General features: G+C 27.2%; 1 protein-coding gene across 2 annotated transcripts; it reads left to right on the top strand.

Annotated features, from left to right (window-relative positions):
• The first annotated feature begins 404 nt into the window (after positions 1 to 404).
• Positions 405 to 20,015, top strand: PIG-Q (phosphatidylinositol glycan anchor biosynthesis class Q). Of its 2 annotated transcripts, XM_016068656.4 has the most exons (10): positions 417 to 1,180; positions 4,072 to 4,191; positions 4,317 to 4,437; positions 8,310 to 8,436; positions 9,527 to 9,680; positions 13,138 to 13,330; positions 14,073 to 14,187; positions 16,444 to 16,499; positions 17,276 to 17,379; positions 19,836 to 20,015. In XM_016068656.4, exons 1-10 carry the CDS (start codon positions 543 to 545, stop codon positions 19,885 to 19,887), a joined length of 1,680 nt encoding a protein of 559 aa, XP_015924142.2. In that variant the 5' UTR covers positions 417 to 542; the 3' UTR covers positions 19,888 to 20,015. The 2 variants fall into 2 exon arrangements, with proteins under 2 accessions (XP_015924144.2, XP_015924142.2); XM_016068658.4 differs by lacking the exon at positions 17,276 to 17,379 and having other exon boundaries at positions 405 to 1,180.
• Positions 20,016 to 20,583: the final 568 nt, after the last annotated feature.

Genomic DNA, 20,583 nt, shown 5'->3' with positions numbered 1-20,583 from the left:
TGCACTTTCACTCATTCTCATGACTGCTCTTGTCTAATAATTAATAAATAAATTTTGTACCCTCCTTCCCGACCTATGACCTGTTTTAATCCTTCCACTCGGCAACGACGTTATATATATATATATATATATATATATATATATATATATATATATATATATATATATATATATATATATATATATATATATATATATATATATATATATATATATATATATATATATATATATATATATATATATATGCGCTCCTCAATTTCAGAAGTCGCTGTGGCACAGATTTGTAGGGTTAATGTAGAGGAGGCGAGGCTGCGAAGACAGTTCTCTTAAAAACAGATTTTCCGTTGAGCTGCATGATCGGACACTAATTTGCCCAGAAATAGACAGCTGAAAGCGTTAGCAATAATCAATTAATCAATGTTTTCCCGAATCTTATTTGTAGTTTCGTTTATTTTGGGTCCTAAACTATGCGCATTAATATTCAACTTTTTTTTAAAAATTTTATTTTCATAAAAGTATGTACATTATAATATAAAAAAATGGGTAAAATTTCGGGAGTGTCTATCTTTTTACCATATAAAGTGCTAGATAATCTTAGTTATGTTAATTTATTTGGATACTGCATCAATAGTAAATCTCATATTTTTATTAATTCTGTGATATCTGTGAAGACTGATAAAAGTTCAAGTGATCTTCTGCATTTTCACCAATTTTTGAATGAGAAACCGAACTTTGGAACAGAGTTACAGTTCACAGGAATTATTTATGCATCAAAGAAAAAACGCAAAATTTCCCTACAATTTTTAGAAAATTATTACAAACATATGTGGTTTATTATTCGTGTTGATATCAATAATAACTTCTTTCATTTAGAAAAATATAATTCTCATCATGATTATTCCACAAATCTCATATTTTATGATAGTTTTGAATTACTTAACTCATATTTATTGTTTCCTAAGAACCTATTGGAGGATCAAAAAAACATTGTTTCGTTTCTAGTCTCTTCTTTGGAATATGATGATCAGCTTTTCTCATTTTTGAATAGCAGTCATAAATATGAATTTAATGCTTTCTCATTTGTGTTTGTCAATAGAGATTTTGGTTCTTTCTATCCTTTTGCTCCATTCATTGAAAGAACAGTGCTTTTTTTAAATAAGACATTTGCAGGTTTCAGGTGAATATTAATCTTACTAGTGTTGTATCATTTAATTGTAGTAAATTGAATTTCTATTTTATTTTCATTAAATAAGTTTATAAATTATGTTAATAAAAAAAAATATATGAGAAAGTATTTTGGTTCATTTTTTTTATACATATCATTCACAAGTGCCCTTAAGTATGCATACAATATATCTTATGCAGATTATGATTATTACAACTTTAAATTTTAAGAAATTACTTAATTTTTAAAATTTTTTTTTAAATGTTTTTATGTTTAGCTAGTATGATAATATATTTTTTCTCTTATTTTAACATGCCTTCTATTGCCTTGAAAAAAAAGGAAGAAAAAAATTACTTTTTTTTCACCCTTTAAATCTGGATAATTCCAGGGATGTGGGAAATTCTCAGAGCCTAATATTTTCCCAGAATATATATATTTTTTTGTTTGAAATTTCCCTCAAATTTATCATTTTTTTTTTAAAGTTATAATAACTTTTTCAAAATATTTTTATTAAGTAAAATTTGTATATTCTTAAAATTTTTCAATAATAATCTTTACTTTAATAAAATTTTTTTTTTTTGATTTTGCACAATTCCTGAATTAACTAGCAACATTGTTAAAAATAATAGAAATCAAAATATATTGAATAGTAATAATTTATAAAATAAAAATTTAAGGTCCCATTTCACCTAAATGAATATAAACTAATAAATAAAACAATTGACATCCAATGTTATATGTGTTAAATTTAACATAACATAAAATAATTCATTTTTTTTAGACAGTAAGTTGATATGGTATAAAGAATTAAAAAATATGTTTAAATAATCTTTAAAAATGTATACTTTAATATTTAAGTAATGAATTACTTTTACATCTTTTTTATTTGTGGAAATACTACATTTTTAATTTGACCACCTATGACCAAGTCTTATGAATTTAAGTAGTCTAATTTATTTTGGTTAAAAAAGAAGCACAGAAACAATCTCAAATTGTTTAAAGTAAATGTTCACTTATCATCCCTAACTGAGAACCTTCCTTTCTCTTTATGCATGCTATCAATGACAATAGATTTTTTATAATTGTGATGCTCATGAATTGTGATGCTTTTAAATGTGATGCTCATGAAAAAGTAAAATGATATTTTTGTAATTGATTAGAAGGGAATTCAAAGGACTCTTTTTAAAAGGTTTGGCTCTTTAGATGTCTATTCCATGATATAAACACTTCATGGAACAATTTGTTTACCTAAACGCTCCAATTGTGCAGACATTTGATTGTTGGATCAAGAAATAACCTTAAAATGTTTAGAAATTGAATGGTTAAATAGTTTTGCTCTCAAATGAAAATTTCTCTATATGCTGTTTTTTAAATATTATTTTTTCTCTTCATACATCTAAGATAATTTTTGTTTAATTAAGTGGAAAAAATATAAAATAATTTATCACTTTTATTGAAGAAAAATAACATTCATAACATTTAAAGGGAACATAAAAAAAAAAAGCTTTATATTAAGGGCAATATAATTTTGCATTTAAAAAAAATAAAATGGGAATCTATGGCATTTGTGAATAATTGCCGAGAATGAGAGATCTACTGTAAAACTATGCACATGGATTTACAATAAAATCAAGCAAAACATATGTGTCGAAATGTGATTACTCAAATGTCCGATTCAAGGTTCACTCATAGTAATAAATAATATTGTATTAAAAATATTGAGATTTTAAAAACCTTGCAGAAATCAGTATCTATAACTGTTGAAAAATCATTAAAGAAACTACAATTGCTCATGAAATTTATGCAATTACGGAATCTTGGCCTAAAAAATGAAGATTAAAATATACTAATCAAGTTTCGCATACTACAATATTAAAAACAAATCAGGATTAAGAAGAAATGATGACATATAAAAAAATTAAAAAAAGAAGCACATCTCAAAAATCAATTACAATAACACCTATAAATGAGTTTACTGCTCATAGATTTATTATAGGATTTGCATTGGTTTACTATGAAATTAGCAGTACATTTGTCGAAAAGTGATTAATCAAGAGCGTAATTTGAATTTCATGTATTGTAAGAACATCATATGAAATATATTAGCATTTTAAAACCCATGTGCAAATCAATGCTAATACCAAAAAAATTGATCATAATGATGGTGAAATCATCATGTCAAGAAGTCAAAGATCAAATGTGTGATTCAAATTTTGAATATTGCAATAATATAGTTAGAAAAATACTAGGATTTTTAAAAAACCATGAGAAAATTCATAGCGATATTTTCAAAAAGACATTGCATGAAAGGATGGAATCGGTGCAAATTGATTGCGCTAATGAGTGATTTCTCTAGTTAGCACTAATTTCCATGTTGTGTTAATGTATTCAAAGTATTAGAATTCTATTGGCTTGATTTGATTATATCCCAGTCATGTTTTTACAGGGAAATATTTTGTAAAGAGATATTTTTTTTTTTACATTGTAAAATATTGTAGTATTTTTAAAATTTTTTTTTTTTAAATTAAGGCAAATATTTCCCCATGGCTGCCTGAATTTCCATCAAACATATTTTGTGTGATAGAATATATTTTGCACTGCTGGATAATTCATCATTCAATACGTTCTTTAAAATACGTTAATTTATTTTTTACGTTTATCTAGGTGTGATTTAAGAAATATTGTTAAAAAAGGACAATTTTTTTTAAAAATTTGTATATCATTAATTAAAATTACTTATATACACTTCTAAACTATTTCCAGTGTTTTAAAATACTTTTAATTTACATATGAATTTAATGGGGAGTAATATAAATTCAGGTTTTACTGCACTAAACATTATATTTCAGTTAAATTATTACTTGAAAAATAATTAAATGTATTACTATTTATAATATTTGTAGGTGCTTTCAAAGTTTATTGAAATTAGTGAAGTTATCTCATGTTGGCCGTCAAATTCATCAACGAACTTTGCATGCACAAAAGATTATTTTAAATCATGATGCCAAAAAAGTTGATCTGAAGTAAGTGCATAGCTTGAAATCTTTCTCTTTATTCAAATAATTTTAAGAAATAAAAGCTTGATAAATATTTTTATTCCTGATAAAAAGTGATAAACAAATTTGTTAATTTATTATCTTTATTTTAGGAGGAAAAATTTAATATTTTCCATTTTCTTTGACGTTCTTTGTGGTTGGTTGATAACATTCTTTATTTTAAAGTTGGACTTGCCAGTTCTCTTTCTTGACAGCACGATTGAATACACTAATGTGAGTTATATTTTGTATTTGTTTATTTTATGCTGATTTTTGTGGGATAATGCCCTTTTTTTCCTCTATGGTGTTAATATTTTGTATGAAAAAGTTATATTTTTTCTGTTACCATGAAATTCAGTATGTTTCCTACTTTTTTTACTATTGTTATGAATGTTAAGTTTGTATTTCAAAGTACAGTTGATATAAAAAACCCTGTTCCAGTAAAAATGTTTTATAGGAAATGCTCAAAAATACCACAAATATTTATCCTCATCACTAAAAAATACTAGAAAAATTTTCAAGGTTGGCAGGTTTTTGCTGGTTTTGCAATTAAAACCACTGATAGAAGCCGGTTAAAACTAGCTTGGCAAAAACTCTATTTAGCCACATTTGTGGCAAAAAATTTTGAAAATGGCATGAAAGTAATTCATGACATGCAATCAATAAGGAAAGCAAATTAAATGTTAACCGAAGTATGTTTTATTTATATTATTATCACCATTCAAAATCAAATATCACATTGTTTGCACTTCAAAATAGTCTATAGCTAACAAAAGACAAGTTGATGTTTATATTTATGATTAGCCAACCATCAAAGAAACTGTTTACATTTAGAAGTCAGTGAATCTAACCAGTTATATTACTTCTTATGTATAGCAAAGAATAAGACTATGTTAGTGTTTACATGTTTGGGTTGTTGACTGTTGCCATGCAGATAATGACGTGAAAAAAAAAATTTGGAAGTGTCATCATCAGTTATGTTAAGCGTTAAATAATTATAAATTATTGATTCTCAGAGTTTAATAAAAAAATAATATCTAGTATTGAGATTTATAGTTAAATAATTTTATTTTGTATAAATATTTTATATGCTACAAAATAAACATTTGATATACTGAAAAGTTTGTTACAGTTAGTACAAGAAAATTATAATGTTAAAATTTCTAACCTAGAGCAATTTTCACAAAAATTAATTCCATTACATTGCTCAGAAATTTCAGTCTTGTAATTTAAATTTTTTTTATATTAAATTGTCAATTATTATATTAAGTTTTTAAAATTATGAAAGGGAGCTAAATTTTTTAGTTTACGTATCTGAATGTCAATTGGTAATTTCTAGAACTACTGAAGAACTACTCTTTGCTGGCTGAACTCAGTTTCTACTAGCAAAAGGCCAACCCTGAAAATTTTTACAAAACATTACTAGTGCTTTAGTAAGAATTTAGAAATTAGTGGAATAATTGATAATAACACAGCTTGTTATTTCTTCTTTTATTGTTATGTAGGTAAAAGTAAGAAAATTTATGAAAGGAAATAAATTTATAAAATGAAATAAATTTATCAAATACAGCATTTAAATTATTTTGAACATGATCTAATAGAAAAATTGCAGTCGAAGCAACATAAAAATCAAACTTTTATCATAAGTTTGTAAATTATATATTTAAAATGTAATTGCAATATCCATATAGTAGAGCACCGATTATCCGGACCAATAAAAAATCAAAGCCGAAACTGGTAATGGGAAATCCGGATAATTGGACAACTTTAAAAAACAGTTAGAAGAATGTTTTTTAGTAACTTACTTTCACACTTTTTCCATGATTAGGATTAACAATTGTGGCGCCTACTATATAGAATATTACAAATAGAGTGGGCGGAATGGGCGAAGTACGTCGGGAGCTTACCTCCTGGTAGGGTCACTCTAGGCGTGAAGGCCATTCCATTATGCCCAGCTAATGCTAGCAGGTGAAACTATGGAGCTAAATCAGTCTTCTACCTTTGGTGCTCCAGGTCACTTTCGGTCAACAGAAGCTGTAACACTTTCCCATGTACCATGAGTCTAGTTCAAACCTCATCGGTTTTTAGACTTTCTGGGCATTTTTGGACTTATGGAGTTGGTCTAATTGAGATGGACCTCTTGGGGATTAGAAACAACAACACAAATAGACTGTTTAAATTTTAATTTTTTTAAAATTATCATATATACCTGTTCCCTTATTATAAACTACTTGCCACCCACATTAATACTGGGCAGAGGAATGCGAGTTTCCTTTCAAGATCACCAAGAAACAAGAGAAGCCATTTCTCAACCCCTTTCAGATATTCTGAAAACAAAGATGCACTTTCGCTACCTTCTTTCCTTGTTATTTTTTTAAATTATTTTTTTAAAAAGAAGATGGGGGAAGTTCATGGTCCTTGATCGATATGGATAATTCGTCAGTCCTTCAAATTGTTGTTCTGAACAATCGACGCACCGCTGTATTTATAAAATAGATTGAGATTCTCTTGCTATTAATATTCTTGATACTGAATTAAGTGCAAAAAGAAATACTTCATTTTAATGTAAAATAACACAAAAAGTAATAGTCGCATCAATAAAATTTTGATTTCAAAATGGTCTCTAAACTTTTCTCTAGAAATGTGCAAAAATTCTTACAATTTCAACTAATAGCTTTTGAGTTGTGACAATGAGATATGTACCTGGTGAAAATTTTCTTTGAACAACTGTGACCCTAACTTTTTTTTTAATATCGAGAGATAATTTCTGTATAACTCAAATTTTATTTAACCATACAGTTTGCATCTAATAACAAAAACTTCTGTGCATCATTATTTATTTCTACATTATCCTTAATCTAATTTATTTGTTGTTATTCTTATTTTTTACCAATATTCTTATTTGAACCAAATAATTGCACAGTTGTCTGGGAAAAAAATCAAATAACCTATTCCAGGGGTGGCGAACCTTCATGCACCAACGTGCCATTTTTTCTAAAATATATTTTAATGAGGTCATAGACGTGCCGACAAATAGATTTGACTTCATGATTATTGGGTAAATAATAATACTAAATACTATCAGCTCAAAACTCTTTATTTACTACGAAAAAATGCAATTCTCAACTTTTGCAATGTCTCAGTTATACACGTAATTCAACTTAAAGTAACATCAGTGTGACTTTTGTTGTTACAGATTAGATGACAAATAACTTATATTAGGGTTATAAGATGTTAGTTTAAGCAGAACTGTTAATTTTTTTTTGCTAGTTATTTATTGTTCGCTTGTTTTTTTATGGTTATTAATTGCTTTTTTGGCATTAATTGTTCTTTTTTTGAGAATTTTAATTGAATTGTTAATATGCTTCATAGTAAACTTAGTGATCGGTGGCGCACCCAAAATATTGTGTCGCGTGCCATAAGTGACCTTTTCTATAAACATTCATTTAAAGTGTACTATTCATAAATATTCATTATCCTGACATCCCCGGATATCAAAAATTTTACTTTCAATCTCCCTCTCTTTAATTGTCTACTCATTAACATAATACATTATTAGCTTACTATAATTTATCACTAAATTATTTTGGATTCTTGTTTTACCAAATGTTTAAAATGCTAAATAGTTTTTATTGTCTATTGTCTCGACTTTAAGCGAAGACCCTTTTTGAAGTTAATAATTTCTCTTTAGTTAGCATTTAATCTGACTGGTGGTGTAGGATTTTAATTTTCAAGGCCTGTTTCTTTTAACATTATTTTTCAGAATTATACAAATATCAAAATGGGGCATTATTTCCTTTTTCAAGTGAGCCTATGTGAAGTGTTATCTAAATCTACATTTATGATATTCTAAAATAAATTATTAGATCGATATATGATTGTTTATGCTTCTCAACAACTTTTTCATTCAATAGGAATTCAAAACCTTCCTTTATGTTTAAAAACACAAATAATTTTTTTTTAAAAGTATTGTGTCCCCATTTTAAAGCACTCAATTGTGCATGTATAAAAATGCATTTTTAATTAATTTAAGCTAAGTTTGGTTTAATAGTATTGATATCAAAGTTTGATGGGACAAAATTAACATATTTTGTTTTCCTCTCCAGAATATTGTTAATGGATTGCAAAAACTTATATTTTGGCTCATGGGAGTACCTGCTGGATTGAAGTTGAATATTCCTCTCAATAGTGCATTGGGACATTTCTTCTTATATCACATTTACTTGTGGGAAGGTATGACACATTTTTCTTCTAATCTCACTATTCTTGATTTATTAGGACATTCATTACTACCTATGGACATTTTATTTTGCCAATTCAAGGTATATGTAAAAGTAGTGGTGGGAAATAACACACTAGGGATAAAAAGACTGCTTGTAGATGCTACTTTATTGGTAGTTTTTAGTGCTATGTGCTAGCTTTTTAAATAAGTAGTGAGTAGTAAAGTTTAATATAAGAAAAAAAATTGTAAAAAAATTATTCAGAATAATAAGTTGGTTAGAACAAACAAGAGTTATATATTTCTTAATAGTTAGGTATTCCTAATAATACAATTCTGAACTATTTTTGGGATTTTTCTTTAAATCACTTATTACTTAAGTAATAACTACATTTTGAAAGTAGCTTGTAATCACTATATTTGAAAAAAAAATTTGTAGTTGTGTAATTGTAGTGGTGTAAAATTTGTAAAGTCGTTGTAGTCAACTATAAAAAGAAAGTTTTTCTGACCACTGTATAAATGGAGGTCAAATTATAAACTAATGAATAAAAGGAAGGAGGTAGAGGGTTTTTTCTATGAATTATAGTAAGTACACACCAGAGTAATACATATTTTCAAATAATTTAATAAGTGTATTTATGAAAAAGACTTTTCGTATTGTGTAGATTTCCCTATTTCTCAGATTAAACCAAATCTAAACCAAGCATAACTAATGGGTTAAATAAGGATGCTTATTAAAAATGTTTTAAATAGCTTGGCTACCATCTAATAAAGCATATTGTTTTAAAATGAAATTGTTTTTAATGATAAGTTAAATCAAAATCAAATCAAATTTTAATGTTAATGAAAATGAAACTGTTTCAAGTATTTAATGTGTAAAGCTTTTTGAAATATTACCATTATACCTTTAATTTATCATGAAATATGATAAATCTTTTCATTTAATGATATACTGAATTGTTCTCATAAATAAATTTAAAAGAAGATTAAGTATTTCGAAGATCAGTTATTGGTTGTATTTTAAATAAAGATAAAAATTAGATATAATAGAAAAAGATATTTAATTAGAATAATTTTAACTCTTGTTATTTTTTTTTTTTTTAGCATACATGACCATTGTATTGCCAGTGTTCCACATTGTTTTGAAAATATCAACCTTTATTGGAATTTTTGGTTTGACTTTTGTACTTTCCTTACTGAGTGATGTCATATCTCTAGCCACCATTCATATATATTGCTTTTATGGTTATGCCACCAGGTTAATATATTTTTTCAATTGTATTATTCACTTACAAGAGAATGTCTTGTGGGTGATTCCATGGTGACTGACGTAACATTTAGATATGTTTTTTATTTTATTTTTAAGCTATTTTATCACATTATTCATAATTATTCATAATTTGATTATCATTATTCATAATTTTCATTTAATAATTTTTTTCAAAATTATATGGAATGTTTTTCAATAGCCTAATATTATTATACATCTAAGAAAAAGGGATGAAAATTATAAATGTTTTATATAGAATAAAAAATAAAAAATTACTTAAGGTACGCGAAAAGGACACAGAGTAAAACATCATATTTTTATTTTAAAATTCTTCCTTTTTTATGAGCAATAATCGAATTTTTTTTAAAAATTTGTTTAAAAAAGACTTTAAATTAACAGGAAATATTGAACATAGACATGAAATGATATATTGAAAGCAACAAATCAAGAAAAAGCTCTTGTAACTGATGTTACAATTTTTATGTGACTGATGTTACAACTACAAACTATATTAAAATTTTAGTAAACTTTTTTACTATTGTTGCAAAGTAGTTGTAAACTATAATTTTTGGTTTTATATTTAAATTGATTAATGAAAATTTAAGAAATTTGCTGTTTATTTATTGTTATGTTGATAACACACCAGATTACTCAGATTCAAGTGACAGAACACTTATGGTGCTTTCCCGTCTAACATGGAATTACTCATTTCTATCATGGAATTAATTCATAAGCCCCTGAAACACATGATCTGACAACTAGCAAACGAGCAAACAACTAGTTTCAAAGTATTTTTGAAAGCAATAATAATGAAAACTTAATTATCCTAATAAAAAAAATTTAAAAAAGTTTGTTACAATTTTAATTCTTTGACCTCTTTGAACAATTATTCTGCCTTTATAAGGAATATTTGTCAATGCTTAGTTATAAGCTGTTCTTACTACTTTGTTAATGATCAACAAATCAAATATTTAGAATTAGGAATTCAAATTACGATTTAAATTTTTTCATTCAAAAAAATCATTGATAGTCAATAAAAAAAAACATTTATTAAGATAATTTTCTATATTTTTAAATGAATTTAAGTAATAACGTAATTTAAAGCTATTTTGTTCTTCTTTTAAGTAAAAAATGCAAAGATAACTAATAAAAATAAGTTAGGAACAGATAATATGTTCCTCTTTTATTACATCTTGTATTTAAATTCTATGTAGTGTAAGAATGGGCATGCATAAAATATTTTTAAAGTTAAATATTCACTGAAATTTACTAATGAATAAAGTAGGACTTTTTTGATATACTAGTAATTAACATGAATACAATCATTAACTGAATCAAAAACAGTTGAATAATTGAATTCAGAATCATGAATGGGATTAAAACTAATCATGAATCAATTTTTTCCTTTCTGCTACTAGTGAGTTAATTATTAATTTCATAATTTTGTAAATTTAAGCTCTAGCTCTTTGTTTCCAGTTTCGAACCTTTAGTATCTTAAGGTCTTTCTTCACCTCGTCTAACCATCTCTTGGCCGGCCTTCCTCTTTTCCTTTGACCCTGGCACTGCCCCTTGAATATCTTCTTAGTGCCTCTGTTTTCCTCCATTCTCTCAAGTTGTCCTAAATAAAAAAAAAAAAGTCATTGAATTCTCTTTGCTTTTACATAACTGACTATATCTTTTCCTTTAAATAGTCTCGGAATTTTGAAATTGTATCGCTTCTCCACAGATCACCCTCTTTGACAGGTCCAAAAATAGTTCTAAGAATTTTTCTTTCCCATCAGCATTTTTTCTTGTTTCTGGGTTGCAGTCTATGTCTCTGATCCACAGATAATGGTTGGTCTGATCATAGTTATATGAACCTGAAGCTTTGTTTCCTTGTTATTACTTTTGATGTTAGCAATCTCTTAAGTGCAAAAACACTGTGATTTCCAGCATTTAGTCTTTGCTTAATCTCTGGCATAATATCATTGTTTTCAGTGACTACTGAACCCAAGTACTTAAATTCCCTAACTCTTTCAAATTTTATCATTTCATTAATTTGTTGTTCTGTGTCCATATCCGTTCCCTTACAATCCATGATCATGTATTTGGTCTTATCAATATTTATTTCTAAACCAAAAAGACTAGCTTCTTTGGTTGTCTTTCAAAAGGTCAACAAGTGCATTTTTACTTCTTGCTATCAGTATTACATCATCGGCGAAAGCAAGGACTTGTTTCGCTGTATTAAAAATAGCACCACTTCTATTTGATATTGTGTTACGCATCACTTTTTCAAGGCATGCATTAAACAACAAGGTTGATAGAATGTCACCCATCTCAATCCAGTCACAATATCAAATTCCCTGGACATTTTGTTTTGTACCTTTACTTTTGCTTTAGTAGATGAAGTTGTCATTTTAATCAACCTGATTAATTTATGAGGGATGTTAAACTCGTGCAAGGTCTGTAGCATCAATTCTCTATTTATTGAATCATACGCTTGCTTGAAATCAACATAGTGCTGATAGACATTAACATTCATTTCCTTGAATTTTTCCAAGATATTTCTTATGCTGAATATCTGGTCTATGGTTGATCTATCCAGCCTAAAACCTCATTGGTAGTCTCCAATTTCTCTCTCTATCAATGACTTAAGTCTTGTAGCTATGACTTTCGTCAAAACTTTGTAAGTCAGGTTAAGCAGGGAGATTCCTCTATAGTTATTGCAGTCCAGTATGTTTCTCTTTTTTAAAATTGGGCATATCACTGCTCTGTTCCATTCGTTTGGCATCTGTTCAATCTCCCAGACTTCATTTACAAGGTCATACACCATTTTGAATAACTTCTCACTGCCATACTTTAGCAGTTCTGGGTAAATTATTTCCTCTCCACATGCTTTTCCATTACATAACTTTTTAATTGCTTCTTTAACTTCCTCCATCTCTAATGGTTCGCAATCATTCTCTGATGTAACTATGTCCTTCCGTTCCACCTTCCGTTTGTCCGATTACATATTTCTATTATTTTTTCTTTTTCTTTGAATCTCTTAACACATTAACTACCAGCCGAGTACAGATGGTTATGCTCTGTTTTTAATTGAAAGTGGTAATCAATAACGATAAAACTAAAGTTACATTTTTCTATTTTTGCAACCATTTTAGTTTTTAAAATCCACAATAAATTTATTTCAATAAACAATGTGTTATTGCCGGGAGAAAATTTAAAATTTTCTGCGGAAATAGTTGGATAATAATAGTAATACATTTTGCTGCCATTTGATCTGTTTTATCAACGCAAACTGTTAAGAAGAATTTTATCTTGCGCTAGCATTCAAATGTCGGCAGCGAACATATTAATTTTATTTTTGTAATATGCTCCCAGGGCTCCATGTGTTTCCAAATCAATAATTTTTTCCATGCATGGAAATGTTTTCAATGTGTGCAATAATATTTCTGTTCCATTACAGGTTGTATGGATACCAGATTTCCTGTTTGTCTGCATTATGGAGGTTGTTTCGGGGTAAGAAATGGAACCCTCTTCGTCAAAGAGTTGACTCACATTCTTATGATGTTTATCAGCTATACTTGGGAACACTCATCTTCACAGTCTTGTTATTTCTCCTTCCTACAGTATTTGTTTATTATTTGGTATTTATGTGTGTAAGTCTACTCATTTTTTACTCATATCTTAGTAAAATTATATCCAGTTTTTCAAGATAATGAAAATAAAATTTGTTTGAAAATTCTTAACTTGAGTTAGAATAGTCAAAAATAGTCATAAATACTAGGACTTTCTTGTGTTATATTTTTACTTAATTTAGAGACTTCATGGACTTCAAAAATGCAAAGCCAATGTTCCCATTGATGTAACTATCTATATTTATGTTTTTATATGAATAAATATTATTCTGTATTTAAAGCCATTTAATTTGAATCAAAAGTCATACATATCTAAGCAAATACTATAATATTAAATTGAAAATTCTTAGTGGCTCTTTAAAATCTGGGAAATTTTGTAAATTGCAACTTTTGGCTCTTCCATTTCAATAGGTTGCTGGCCCCTGTCCTATGACATTTAACCATGAATTTCGATAAAATCTTTGAGGAAATGTTTTGTATGAAACATCAGTATGTTTCACATTAAAATTTTATTTTTCCACTCAAGGGTTGATTTCTTTTTTCAATCCTAAATGTCCCAGTTATCTTTTTTTCATTTTGTTTTTGAATTATTCAAAGTTTGAAACATCATTTAATTTTGTTTTCGTGAATGTATATATAACTGGAAGTTTTGCTATTTCTTATCTGGAATCTGTTTCTTTAATTTGAAAACAGGCATAATATAGCTGTCACATGTGCCTTTAAATTTTATATAAGTTGTTTACCTTGTTCATTTATTTTTCAGTTGAGAGTAATTGTACTAACTGTTCAAGGCCTGTTTTCTAAGTTCATTGATATCCTTTCTATATTTCCTTTTTATTCTGTTGCATTGAGACTGTTACACTCTCCCGTCACTAATGGTAAGTTCATTATTATAAATGTTATTTTAAAAATATTAAGAAAACTTTAGATTTAAATTTGACAATTGCTGCTTATTTATTTGAATAATATTAAAACTATAGTAGAGCTCAGATTATCTGCAGAATTGGATAGTAAGAGCACCACAGATAACAAAAACTGTGCATAATCTAAAATAACTCAAAAAGTTAGAGGGAAATGTGAAAAATAATTTTAAAATATATTCATATATCTGTATATATTTAAACTTATAATAGAAATCTTTGTTCTATGTCCGAAACACTAAAGCAATGAATGGTAAAGAAAAAAAAATAGTACATGTATACTACATGAAAGTGTTCAGTTATACTTTCTTTTTTTAAAAAAGGTACATTGAGGCTGCTTATTTATTTGAATAATATTAAAACTATAGTAGAGCTCAGATTATCTGCAGAATTGGATAGTAAGAGCACCACAGATAACAAAAACTGTGCATAATCTAAAATAACTCAAAAAGTTAGAGGGAAATGTGAAAAATAATTTTAAAATATATTCATATATCTGTATATATTTAAACTTATAATAGAAATCTTAGTTCTATGTCCGAAACACTAAAGCAATGAATGGTAAAGAAAAAAAAATAGTACATGTATACTACATGAAAGTGTTCAGTTATACTTTCTTTTTTTAAAAAAGGTACATTGAGGCGAATGATCGATGACGTGCAATATAATTTGGGATCTCTTCGCGGAAATTGTGGGTAATCTGCAAAGCGGATTCTCAGCTCTACTGTAATTAAAAGTAATTTTTTTCTAAAGAATTATTGTTTTAGTTTTTATTACAAGCTCTTATATCACCATTTGATACATTTGATTATCAATACAACTTTTGATTTTCTTTAATGTTATTAGTTATCATTGTTACACTGTGAATGTATGTTACTATCAAATATTATCATTATTTGTTGCTAGATGCTTATTTTTCAATTTTATTTCCATACATCTTCTTGCTGACTTTTTTGTTTCAAAAATGCTCTTTTTTTTCGGTATCCAGAAAAAATTATAATCCTATTTCCTTAAATTGCATTAATTTTACATAATGGTGTAGCAGCCACATTGCTAAGCTACCACAGCTCCACCACATACCAGGCAGTGGATGCTTAGACTTTGAACTGAATGGACCTTCTTCTTTTTTTCTCCTCATAATTAATCAAATTTGTTTGTCGTGTGCTATTTGTAAATTAATAAAAATATTTTACTCTAACCTTTTCCTTATTTTACCCCCCCCCCCCCAGATCTAGCTAAGGCCACATATGTGAAATATTTGATTTTGAAATTATTTAGTAGAGAAAAGATTTTAGATAGTAAAATTTTCGGATTTCCTATGAATCTGATTATAAAAGTTGCAGGGAAAATTTTATATTAAAGATTTAATTTTAATAATGGTATGAATAGGAACTTTTAAGAGAATTAATCTCACTTAGAACTATCTAGTGTTTTGATTATCCTCATTTTAGTTTTAAAAAAAATTCACTGCATTCAGTTATGCATAAACATGAAATTTACAAGAGCTTATGCTGTTTTAAACTTGTCAACATTTAAATTAATTAAATTTAAAAGCTCATTATCTAAGCATTTTTTATTATTAATGAATTATTACGCACACTAATAAATCTATTTTGTTCAGAGTTTATTATTAAATTCTAATTAAAGATTTATTTAAACTAAGTAGTAATAGCTTTTGTTTTAATTTTTCCTGGGATTTTTTAAAACTTATTAAAAGACACAAATTTTTAAACACGATAAATCATATTTTATGTTTTAAATCAAATATCACATTTCATGATTTGGTGTGACTGTGTTGGTTGTTAGTTTTTTTCCTTTTTGTAAAACATTATTTATTTTATCATTTCTGTAAAAAAGTAATTGTACAAATAATGGGTTTTATTTAATAAATTATTCCAGGAGATAATAGTAACATTATCCTTAGGCACCTGTCTCAGCAGTTATGATCTGATGACAACTTTATAAGGGAGGGAAATTTAAAGTGATTATTTTATGCATTTTCCCCTTATAATATTGTGTATGACAAGCTTGTGAGTTGTAAGTGATTTCACATTGAAATTGAAGATTTTTATAATTCTTTTGTAATTTTTAAAATTTTTTTTATAATTTTAAACAATCCAATGCATGGTTTATCTATTTAAGAGACTAACAGATTACTTGCATCAATTTTTTCCTGTACTTTAAAAATTTTATTGATTTTTTTTTTTAATATAGGAGATATATATTTCTCAGTGTTTAGCTCTGAAGCAACTTTAGTGCTATCAATGAAAGTGAGTAGTTTTGTAAGATCAAAGTAATGTTGTTAAAATTACTGTTTCATTTATTTAATATTGTTTCATTGCATGAAAAATTAAATTAATTGAATTTATACTATGTTTAAATTCTTTTATAATGTCAGCAAAATTTTACTTTAAAATCAAATAATCTTTTTTTTTAACAATGAAATGTTGATTGATTTAGTATTTTTGTTGAGTATTTATTTCTCTATTTTGCTTATTTTTTGGTTTATTTATTTATTGTTTATATATTTATTTATTTATTTCAGTTAAGTAATTTGTGAATGATTAAAGTATTAAATAAAAGTATCATCATTCAAATGCTGTATTAAATTTAATAACAGTTTTGAATACTTTGACAACTTTTTTTCCTTGTTTTATTTTTATTTATTTAATTCTTTTTTACATTAAAAGCACCCTCAATCACATGGTAAATAAGTCTACAGCTACAGTTTATTCTAAATTGATCTTTACATAACTTGTAGGTTAAAATTATTATTACTCCGTGACTTTACAGTCCATGAAGGTGTTTGGCCTCCTTTACCATACATTCCCACTTTTCCTATTCTTGACCTTCATCTTTCAATTTTTGATTTTCATCTTTTTTTAAATCTCTCTCTACCTCATCTAGCCATATTTTTTCTGGGACGTCCAATTTTTTCTTTTCCCTCTAGATTCTCTTTTTTGCTCTTTCATCACATTTTTGCTCAAGATGTCCGAGCCATCATATTCTTTTTGTTTTTATTATGTTTCTGTCTTTTTCTTTATAGAGCTTACTTAACTTAGAATTATTTCTTATTCTCCTCATATTGCCATCTTTGATTGGACCATGTATTCAATGTAATCCTCAGAATCTTTCTTTCAAAAGTAATAAGTGAGTATTTTTTCTTCATTCTGAGTAGTAATCCAAGTTTCTGCTGCATTTGTGACAGTGGATCTAATTATTGTTTGATATGACTGGTTGAATCATTAATATTAGAAAATAAATATACTGTACTACATTATATTGTGTTTTGGTTGTCAACGTAGATGTAACCATTTTTTTCCATTTGTTACTAAGATATATTTTTTTAAAAAAAGGAAGGATCTTAAAATTATTATTCATATTTTTTATAATACTCTTTCATTTAGTTCGACTTTTTTCATCTGTAGTATTTTTCTGATGGATGTTTTTCCAACCTGTTGTTTCAGAGCTCTAAACTTTTATTTCCTGTTGACAATGCAATATTTCACTATTATGGATACTGTATTATCAACGCTGTATCGTCGAATGTTTTGAAAATTAAACTTCAAATTGATTCAAGATGTTAAGTTGGTGATGTCTAGCTACAAAGACGATACCCATTTTGTGATTTTGATGGGCAAGGTGAAAAATGAATCTGAAGTTGCGGTTTCGTGTGAAAAATCAACGTCAGAATAAAGAACGCAATGCATTGCTCCTTTTCTTAAATCTTTTTATTCAAGATTTTTTGTTTTTTGAAGATTATTTTCTAAATGATATCTAAATTCAGGATTTTATCAAAAATTTGGTGATAAAAACTGAAAACATAAGAAAATTGAGGAGTGTTTTTATTTTTTGTTACAAAGCTTCTTTATCAATTCTGTTTTTTCTTTTTTTTTCGTTCTAAAAATTGTATTCTTCATTTTGTTTCAATGACTATAAAAAATGGCATTTTAAATAATTTTTTCCATAATATTTTATTAGTATAGGAATAATAACCTTTAATAACTGTTTTAGTATTATTTTTAATTACAAATAACATAGCAAAAACATTTTAGGTATATGAGCTTTGAACTTACTTCTGGCTGAAAGGTGTCTAAATTTTTCTAACAATGAAGCAAAAATCATTATTGAATACATTTTTTAAAAATCTATTTCAAAAATTGAACTAAACAAATATTTGAGTGGTTTTTTTTCTTTTCAAGCATAATTTTAAAATGATTCTTCTCTAAAGCCCTATTTATTGTTGTTTAGATGTATTGGTTTGGATAGTAGTTTTTAGTGCATTTTAATCTATAAAAAGACTTGCAAGACTTTTTTTATTCAGAAAATCCTCTTTAGGAACATTTATTTTATTTCGATGTCTCTACAATATGTATATTTAAGTAAAATTAATGAACATTTTTAAAATTAAGCATGATTTCTGAGCATTTAAATTGTCTAATTAATTCATAATTCAAACATTTCAGTAATTCACTTTTTAAAATAAAGATCTGTTATAAAAAAAAAATTCTGTGTCATGCAATGCATTAGAAACTTAGTTTAATTTTTTTAAAAAAGTCATGAAGACTGTTTTATTTGCAATTTTTGTGATGATGCTTGATAATTGTCATTCTGTGGGTTGAAATTGCACTCTAGGACCACTAGAAATGTTTTTAATTGTTCAGAGAATAAAATACCTCTTCCTCCATGCTTGACTCCCAATTAAGAAATATGTGTTGTTGTCGTTTGACAAGTACAGAAAAGTTAAAGTAAAAGTCAAATGGGACCGAAGGCATGCAGCACAGCCCTGGCCACATCTCCGACTTTTTCGGTATAAAGGGTGTCGTGGCAGCAGTTGTGGTCGATGTTGAAGAGGGTCAAGGCAACAGAGATACAGATGAAGAGATGCCTCGGATCCAGTTGAGCACCCGGGTAGTGCCTGCAATCTGCGTAGGTTCTAGAGCCGTCGGGCATGATCTTCATACCTCTCATGTGTCGCGTCCTCAATCTGCTGATAGTAGTGGTGATTTCACGGTCAAGATTAAACTCCGGAAGGCACCATTTTCTTCGAAGTTCGCCGCAGAGCTGATGTTTTGCGACGGCATTTGCATCGAAGCAAATGGTTTGTATGGGAGGGGGATTAATATTCCTAGCCTCCTTAACGAGGGAGTCCGCTTGTTCATTCCCCTCAACGTTGACATGAGCGGGGACCCATATTAAGAAATATCCTAAATATGAATGTTAAAAAACATGCAAGCATAGATATGCATATTTTTTTAAAAACATTTTGTTTACTGTTGTTACCATGAATGTTTTAAGTTGCTACAGAAATGTAAAACTTTTAATCTTGAAAATGATCTTTCTTTTGTATGTTAATATTATTGTTTAATTTATTAACTTGTTTCATTTAAAAACTTGTTACAAGCAAAGTAACTCGTTTTCTGTTAATTTTTTTTATTTTCACTTCTTAGACAAATAATTATTGACAAAAAAAATCTGGATAGTGCTTAGTAATTTTTTTTAAAAGTTAACTTTTGTAAATTATTCTAAGTAAAATTGGAGCATTTAATGTATGTTATGTATTCAATATGAAATTATAGTCTTAAAGGAGAAATTTAATTTTGCAGTTCATTCAAGCACCTTTCTCCACTGTTATACAAAATACTCTTCCTGAACTAGACAAGTATGGAAAAATATTTGGTTGGAAAGAATTAATATCAAAAATTTTAACTGGAGATATTATATATCCTCTATGAACTAAAAAAATAATAATGTATATGAAAAAATAAAAGTTTTTTTTAAAAGTATACTGTTTTACGCTTATTTTCTGAACACTAATTTTCTAACACTTATTTTCTGAAGGGGAATCAGCTTTCTAATTACAATTCATGTAAAAATGGTTATTTAAGTTGTGCCTTTTTTCAAAATTTATTATGTCAGTTTTTTATATTTGCAGGGTCTGTGGTTTTATTGATTTTCCTGATCAAAAATTATCCTGTCTTTATTTGTGCTGTCGTGATTTTATCTTTTTATCCTGATATCCCTGATTCTTTTTCTCATTTATTCAGAACATAACATTTTGATGAACACAAAATTTTTTAAGGATAAATTGGATTTTTAAAAAATAATTTCTTACTAAAAAAAATGATAATAATAACTACACTTATCGTTGTCAAAACTAATAAGTTTTTATTTGAAAAATAAAATCCAAAACTTATTTCAAAAGAAAAAATATTAGCGTGAAAAATGAAACTCCTTTATTAGGTTCCCCTTTTCTTCCCAGAATGTATTTCCCTGAATCAGTATTGAAGCAAAAATTTTCTTAATTAACTCTACTCTTTTTACTGAATCTATTGAAGTTCTTGTCATTTTACT

Source organism: Parasteatoda tepidariorum, chromosome 7, assembly GCF_982258835.1.
Source record: "Parasteatoda tepidariorum strain Cologne lab strain chromosome 7, Ptep-v5.0, whole genome shotgun sequence".
Classification (NCBI taxonomy): domain Eukaryota; kingdom Metazoa; phylum Arthropoda; class Arachnida; order Araneae; family Theridiidae; genus Parasteatoda; species Parasteatoda tepidariorum.
This window is presented reverse-complemented; position numbering and strand designations above follow the sequence as displayed.